Source organism: Harpia harpyja, chromosome 4 (assembly GCF_026419915.1).
Source record: "Harpia harpyja isolate bHarHar1 chromosome 4, bHarHar1 primary haplotype, whole genome shotgun sequence".
Lineage (NCBI taxonomy): Eukaryota > Metazoa > Chordata > Aves > Accipitriformes > Accipitridae > Harpia > Harpia harpyja.
The window spans coordinates 71,676,153-71,684,520 of NC_068943.1; the positions used below are offsets into that span (position 1 = coordinate 71,676,153).

At 39.8% G+C, this 8,368-nt stretch overlaps 1 protein-coding gene across 2 annotated transcripts in view; it reads right to left on the reverse strand.

Moving 5' to 3' along the window:
* Positions 1–8,368, reverse strand: part of ARMT1 (acidic residue methyltransferase 1) — a 67,960-nt gene that overhangs the window by 58,595 nt on the left and 997 nt on the right. The window contains exons 2-5 of one of the 2 annotated variants that reach the window (XM_052784725.1): positions 7,501–7,606; positions 6,705–6,946; positions 5,035–5,200; positions 3,341–4,063 (exon numbers count right to left, since the gene is read on the reverse strand). In XM_052784725.1, the coding sequence (XP_052640685.1) occupies positions 3,341–4,063; positions 5,035–5,200; positions 6,705–6,946; positions 7,501–7,606 (1,237 nt within the window). Of the gene's footprint in view, positions 1–2,675; positions 4,064–5,034; positions 5,201–6,704; positions 6,992–7,500; positions 7,607–8,368 lie in introns of those variants that run through there. The other variant, XM_052784723.1, reaches the window with a different exon arrangement.

An 8,368-nucleotide genomic window follows, 5' to 3' on the forward strand; every position in this document is an offset into this window, starting at 1 on the left:
TGTGACCCACTACCAACTGGATTTAACTCCATTCACCACAACCCTTTGGGCTCGTCCATCCAGCCAGTTTTTCACCCAGCGAAGAGTACACTTGTCTAACCCATGAGATGCCAGCTTCTCAAAGAGTATGCCATGAGAGACAGTGTCAAAGGCCTTGCTGAAGTCCAGCTAGATAACATCCACAGCCTTTCCCTCATCCACTAGGCGGGTCAGCTGGTCATAGAAGGAGATCAGGTTGGTCGAGCAGGATCTGTCTCTCATAAACCCATGCTGCCTGGGCCTGATCCCCTAAGTGCTTCTTGACCCAAAGTTGTTGCTTCAAAGTGCATTTGAAACAAGTTAACAGCATTTTCACAGATGAGAAACTGAGGATCCAGTGCCCAGATTCATCATGTTGTTTACGTGTATTTGATCAAAGCACCAAAGCTGGAGTCCCCCTGAGCTCTCTCCAGTCAGAGACCTCTAGCAGTCTGACCTTCAGCTGTCTTGGACTGGATTTCTAATTTATGCAGTTTAATCAGGTGCCTAAGGATGAGCACAAATTCATCCTTTAGGAGTACTTAGCCAGAGATACAAAGGAGATGAGAAGACTAAACCCAGGTCTCAGAAGTATAACCCTACTTACAATATCACATTGCCTCCTGAAATTCCTAGCATCTTAGTTTTTGAATACTTGATCTTGCAACTTTAAAATATTAATATACTTTCAGATGTAAGAGGAACACAAACACAAATAATCAAAGTCATCAGCAGTCGGAGCATATTTATCCACCGTACAGATCTTTATTGTATGAACAGAATATTGAGAGCAGCCCTGCGGAGGAGTTGGGGGTGCTGTTGACGAGAAGTTCAACATGACCTGGCAATGTGTGCTTGCAGCCCAGAAAGCCAACCGTATCCTGGGCTGTATCAAAAGAACCGTGACCAGCACGTCGAGGGAGGTTGACTCTGCCCCTCTACTCTGCTCTCATGAGACCCCACCTGGAGTACTGCATTCAGCTCTGGGGCCCCCAGCGTAAGAAGGACATGGACCTGTTGGAGCAAGTCCAGAGGAGGGCCTGAAGATGATCAGAGGGCTGGAGCACCTCTCCTGTGAAGACAGGCTGAGAGAGTTGGGGTTGTTCAGCCTGGAGAAGAGAAGGCTCCGGGGAGACCTTATAGCAGCCTTCCAGTACCTAAAGGGGGCCTACAAAAGGGCTGGAGAGGGACTTTTTACAAGGGCGTGTAGTGATAGGACAAGGGGTGACAGCTTTAAACTGAAAGAGGGTAGGATTTAGATTAGATGTGAGGAAGCAGTTCTTCACTGTGAGGGTAGTGAGGCACTGGAACAGGTTGCCCAGAGAGGCTGTGGATGCCCCCTCCCTGGAAGTGTTCAAGGCCAGGCTGGATGGGGCTTTGAGCAACCTGGTCTAGTGGGAGGTGTCCCTGCCCATGGCAGGGGGGTTGGAACTAGATGATCTTTAAGGCCCCTTCCAACCCAAACCAGTCTACAATTCTATGAATAAGCACCAGCTGATTCTCTCCACTTCAGAAGACATGCTTTGCCAGTGATTTCACTGACCAGAAGGAGAATCCAGCTTAATTTTCAAAGCCTGAAATAGGTACAAAATACCACCCCATCTTCCTCCTCCCACTTCTTTAGGCTTGCCAAAGCTTACCCTTGTCTTAGGTTAACTGTAAGCGCAAAAGTCTTTCTAAATCCATTTTCTACCACACAGTCATTCTAATTCCCTTGCCGCAGCACCATTTCCAGAATGTACTCAAATAAAGCCGCTTTTGTGCCCTCCTTTTCACTGTGTAAGATGTATGTAAAATAGAAAAGGAAGTTTCCCTACTGTCTACTCTTGTTCTCTCTAACATAGCCACCTTGTCTACCAGGGGCAAATTCATCTCATTTTAGCAGCCCTAGACAAGAGCATAACCCAGTCAGACTCTATGGGTAATTCTGCCACCATTTTCTAACGAACCTGTGGCTATCACTGGCATTACATCAGTCCCCTATCAAAGGCCCTAATTCAAACCACGGAAGTACTTTAAGACTTGAGAGAATCTATTTTTAATTTTTCCTTCATAAATGGATAATGCATTCCCACTTTCATTTCACTTCACTATGAAAAAACACTATCCCTAAATTTTTCCAAAAAATCTGAATAATTTGAGACCAGGGTAGAAGAGAAGAAATGGGCATCTAACAACTCCAATTAGCAGCAACCTGTATGGCGTATGCTTCTCTAGCATATACTTCACAGTGCAACTGGGGTTGTATTTCCCCCCCTGAAAATGATGGCGTCCTTCTTAAAAAAAACAAATACATTTGACAAATAAAGAGAATTATCACAATGGAAAGAGGCAGCAGTGCTTGAACCACAAACACTGCTGACAGGCCACCTTTAATTCAAATCTGTATTAAATCTAAAATCCAATTAATGTAACTGGTTGGGTTGGCCGGTTTGTTGGGGGGGGTGGGAGAGGGGGAGTTGTGTGCTTTTTCTTGGTAGAGGTTCTTAGATAAACAAGTATTTTCCATACTCTTAAAATGAGATTGTCCTTTCTCCCACTCATCTTCCTACCAGATGGGACAACTCCTCTCCTACAGGCAAACTGGCTAGCAACATCCACTTGTATTTTAAAATTAAAATTTCATTTTCAAATTCTAAATTAGTATTTACAAGGTATCACCCAAGAACTCTTCTTTTAATGTACAGCAAACTATACTCAAAACATCAAAAGTTATTTGACCATGGACACAAGAAGCAAGTAAAAAACAATTTATATAATAAAGTCTTGGTAGAAGTCAACTCAATTTTCAACAGTTTTAAAATACGATCGTGCAATGGGTTGCAAAGAATCTATCTGGAATTAATTTGTGCATTCTCTAAAACATCAAGTTTCATGCAATGCATGGCATGGAGCACAAATCCTGAAATAAGTAAACACATGCTAATGTGGGATTGAGGAAATGGTTTCTGAAGCAGATTTTTCACTTGTTAGCAATAAACTCTTATACCCACTGATGAAGAAAAAAATATTAAGGACAACTAAATATTCATCTTAAACATCTCCTGACATTGGACATCAGAAAAACAAAATACATTGAAATGCAGATAGGTTTTTGTATACAAAGACAGTTTGTAAACTTTTGCACAACATTACGAGTCTTTTGTGGAACAAAACCAACAAATCACTTGGGAGGAAAAAGTGCAAACAAGAATCTTTGCTGAAGCCAAGCATGGAACAGAGAAAGTAGTTAAAACTCAGACTGAATCTCTCTTTCAGAATATTAGGAACCATTTAACTAGAGAGCAGCATCAAACTGAACTACCCCATATTTTCCATTTACCATCCATTCAGGTTCAGAAGCCTGAATTTGTTCACCTTGTCCAGGTTTTAGGCCAGCCTGAGTGTCAGATTTCAGTGTTCTCAAGCTACAGAGAGGTGCAGGATGAAACTTGTTCAAGGCTTGATGAAACGGAACAGTATATTCCCATTTTCTATCTCCTGTTAATTTTCTATAGTTTAGATCACCTTTGAAAAGAAGCAAGTTTGACTTCTGTAGATCAGCATACAAGTCAGGAGCAACTTCAGCCATACTGGAAAAGTCATGTGGCAAAGTCCAAAACATGTGATCATGGTAAACCCAAACTCCCTTTTTCAAATTGCCCTCCCAGTTTATCCCACATCTAGACATCCACATATGATTAGCCGACTGCAGTTGTTTAATAGTCCAGTTAAAATCATGCTTTGTGGTATCTGACACATACCATGGAATACTTTTTCCATGAAAATGGACTTCATCAGCTAGCTTTGATGATAACAGGAAGTCAGCCAACACAAGATCACTTACAAGTTCAAATCCAGCATTATCCAGGATTATGTCAACTCTAACATTACTTTTTTCTGTATTTCTTTTTTTGGCGTTTACAAGTAGTGACCAAAGTTTTTCCATATCATTCACTAAGATATAAGGTATCATGTTTTCCAGGGATTGTAAAGGACTAGATTTCTGAGAGCTGTCTTCACCAGCTGAAAAAGAAAGGTCACACTTATTGCCCCACAATGATACCTAGAAGGAAGAAAAAACAAAAAACATTTGCTAAGTCTCACTGTAGTTACATTCTAAACTTCACATACACTAAAGATTTTGTTTGTTTTTATTTTAGGGACATTTAACTCCACATTTCCCTCCAAGCTTTAATAAAATTCAACTTCTTGTACAGAAACCTTAATATAGACAAGATTTTGTGGAAGAAACCAAACAATGCTCTGTATTTATGCAGGCATCAGAAACATGCATTAGAAGTGACAAAGATGGAAGATTTAGATCAACATAAATACACTGATCACAAAGCTTAAAACACACTCTCCATACTCTAATTCCAGGAAATATCAGTGGGAACACAGAAAAAGGAGTAATAAAAGCAGGTTTATTTTTTTATTACATGCAGCCAAGTAGAGAACTTGTATTTTAAGCACACAGTAATGAGGTCTTTTTAAAGATTCATCAAATACCTGGTGTGCACTGTTGCCAGCTAATGGACTTATTTGTAATCCTGTGATATTTTGTACTCTACCCAAAGGCATTATTTTCCAAGAATAATGCAGTTATAAAGCTTCTAAACCACTTCTGGCCCAGATGGACTTCTAACTTTTTTTCCAAAGAGATCTAAAAATTTTTAGAATGTCAATAAAATGAACTGTTTTAAAATTTTATAGTTAAATAATAAAAAGGCCATCTGGCACTTGACTTACAATGCTTTAGAGATACTGGTTTTGAGGAAGAATAAGCTGGGTTTTCAAATACACAGAAAAGACCCTCAGTATAATGAAAAGGTCACATTTAATACAAGTAACCAAAATTTAAATATTTCCAGAGTAGCAGCAATACAGTATGGCTGTCAGGATTTCACTGCATTTTTACAAACAAAAGAGCTATATTTTAATTTCCATATGAAGTTCAGATTTTATAACCTCAAGTTTTTGTTTGTTACATAGCAGAGATATTTTAAATTCTTATGTTAAGCACTATTAGTTTACCTGCAATAGCTTAAAAAGTTCCTCCTGAAGTTGCTTTTCGTCTAGGTCCTTGATGTTTTTAAGAAGTTCCTGAAAATAAGTGCATAAGGCAATAACAGCTTCTTGGGATTCAAAGAAATTTTGAGCCTTTCCTTCCTTAAATACATCAAAGTTATCAATAGGTGGGCTAAAAATAGAAGGAGAACAAATATATCAGCACACTTGCCCCATCTTCCATGACAGCACATGAATCACCTGAAAATGCAAGCTCAAAGCTCAGCTTTTTTAGGCCATACTATGGGCCCTAGTTAGATTTTCCACTTCTCATTTGTCATACTATATTTTCACACATCTCAATAACAGCCTGATATCGTATCCCACTGAAAGAGACGGTATACAAGACATCTTTTATTTCTAGCAATATATTCTGAAAGCAAGGAAGTGTTCAGTCACAACAGTTCTGGGAACTGCACATACAGTGACAGTTTTAAGCTCCAGTCTTCAGACACAGAGAATTAAAACTGTAATGTGCAAGTGAACTAATGATGTGAATTGCTGGCCCAATTTTAAGCGTGTTTGTGTGCTGAAGTGTGTTTCCCATACCGAAGTCTCTTACAGTGATATGAAGTTATTCTTATGAAAGTTTTTAACTAGGACTTTAGAAAATTAGCATGACAAAGATGACAAAACAATTCAGTTCTTGTAATGTATAAGAAATATAGACTCATCTATTATGAGACATATTTGCACGTACACCTTTTGACAAATGACTGAACATCCATCCAAGCATATGCTTCAGAGCAGCTAAATAATGGAAATCAAGAAACTTAAAGCTTACTAATGAGAAGTATCTGCTCAGTTTTTTAAGTGCAATCCAGCAGATCCATCTCATATTTGAATTTTTTGCTGCAAGAGTTCAAATTATGCAATATACCAGTAGAAATAGAGTCCCATTACTGTGTTTGCGTCTCTGTAATACTAAGGGCAAATCCAGTACACATGGAGGTTTCAATTTTTTTCGGCAGCAGTGGGAACTTGGACTGCTCATTCCCACCCCATTACATTGTACTGGCACCTCTCCACAGTACCAGCACAAGTTTTTCCTGCCAAGTTATTTTTAACCAGGATCAGCTCCCAAAGTTCAATGCAACATATGGTCTGCAAATACTGCTGTAACTAAGAAAATGGTGTAGAATGAACAACAGGGGCTGCTTAAGCTGGGTCTACTGCTGTAAGAAACAGTTCTCAAACAGTAACTTCAGATTTCGAGCAGCAAAACAAGTTAGAACGCCCAACAGATTAGCGGCTCTCACACTGTGTGTTTGTTTTATGCTAACGTATATCTTAAGAGATAATTCTAGACTAACAAACCTTTTAGAAATGCTAAATAACTTTCATACCTCAATGCACATTAGTCTGCAAGGTCAAGCTATACAGTCAAGCTTAAGAATTTTCGTGTAGACCAAGTCACAGAAACTGAAGCATAAAAAACCCCAATAAACTTCAAATTCTGCTGCATGGAAGAAAAAGGATTAATTTAAAATCTGAGGTGTGAGATGAGGGAAAAGGAATATGGTAAAAGCTTAAGATTTTCCTTTATCTTACTCCCCAGCTGTTTTCCCTTCTCCTAAAATAAAAATCGGAAAGAAAAATGTTTTGCAGAGTGGTATACCAAGCTAGTAAATACTTACTTCTGTGCTAATGCTGCATGAATTCTTCGATACATATAACACTCTACATATAACCAAGGGGACTGAAACCAACTCGGTCCTCCATTTCCATTTGATAAATTTCGTTGGTAGTCTAGGTATTGGTTCCACAGTGCAGCATCAGGCAGCTCATCTTCTAAAGGGGTCACTGGTTTGTCTGTTTGCAGTTCATTCCGCAATTTGGAAAGGAAAGATATAGCTCTCTTCTCTGCTTCAACACCCTTCTGAAATAAGTGGAGAACAAAAGTTCCTATTCTGAACATTTATTCCTGTAGAGACACAGATCAGTTTTTCATGAAAGATGCAAGTGGTAAGTTTTAATTGCTAAATACGAGTCCCCGACAAATCAGAGCTTGATTCAACCAAACACATTTTGGTGAATGAAACTCATTTTACACCTAACATTCTAAAATGAATGGCACACGGGACTTCTTTTTAGATTGGACTTTTTGCTTATTAGAGGGCAACAGAGTATTTAAACACTGCCACGTTCAGAAGATGCCATAGTCTATTAAACACTGCATCAACACAAGAACCTGAGAAAGTGAAGCCGTTGCAGAACAGATAGATCAGAAAAAGGTTAGACAGAAAGGTGAGTTACGAAATTAATGAAAAATAGCTATAAGAAAGAGATGATAAAGAAAAAAACAGCAGATGAAAAGATTAAGACAAACAGATAATGATTGTAGTAAGAAACGAGTACAAACAAGGCAGAGAAGGGCTCTCAAGGGTTGGGGGGGGGGGGGGAATCTCAGGCAGAAAGAGATCTTACTCTTACCTCGCCATGTTCTTCAAAGAATTCATTTTTATGTCGATGCAGAGTATCAATAACTCTTGTAAGGATTTGGGGCAGTCTGTCCTTAATTGTAAAATATGCAAAGGATCTAAAAAGGAGAGAATCAAAACGTTATTACGTTTCATGAAAGTAAGTATCATGAAATACTTTCTATTTTTTTAAATAAATGCAAGGTCTTCGTCCTGGTTTTGGCTGGGATAGAGTTAATTTTCTTCATAGTAGCTGGCATGGGGCTGTGGTTTGGATTCGCACTGAAAACAGTGTTGATAGCTCAGGGATGTTTTTGTTACTGCTGAGCAGTGCTTACACAGCATCAAAGCCTTTTCTGCTCCTCATGCCACCCCACCCCACCAGCAAGCAGGCGGGTGGGGAGGGGGGCACAAGAAGTTGGGAGGGGACACAGCTGGGACAGCTGACCCCAACTGACGAAAGGGATATTCCAGACCATATGATGTCATGCGCTCAGCATATAAAGCTGGGGGAAGGTTGGGGTTGGGGGGGCAGGCAGGTGGTGGTCTGCTGCTCAGGGACTGGCTGGGCATCATTTGGTTGGCGGTGAGCGATTGTTTTCATTTGCATCACTTGTTTGTCTTGGGTTTTATTTCTCTCTCTTATTTTCCTTTTCATTACAAATTATTATTATTATTACTATTTTATTTCAGTTATTAAGCTGTTCTTATCTCAGCCCATGAGTTTTCTCACTTTCACCCTTCCAATTCTCTCCCCCATCCCACTGAGGGCGGGGGGGGGGGGGGGGGGGGGGGGGGAAGGGTGCAGTGAGCAAGCAGCTGTGTGGTGCTTAGTTCCCAGCTGGGGTTGAACCACGACAGTCTTAAGAGCGATTTTATGT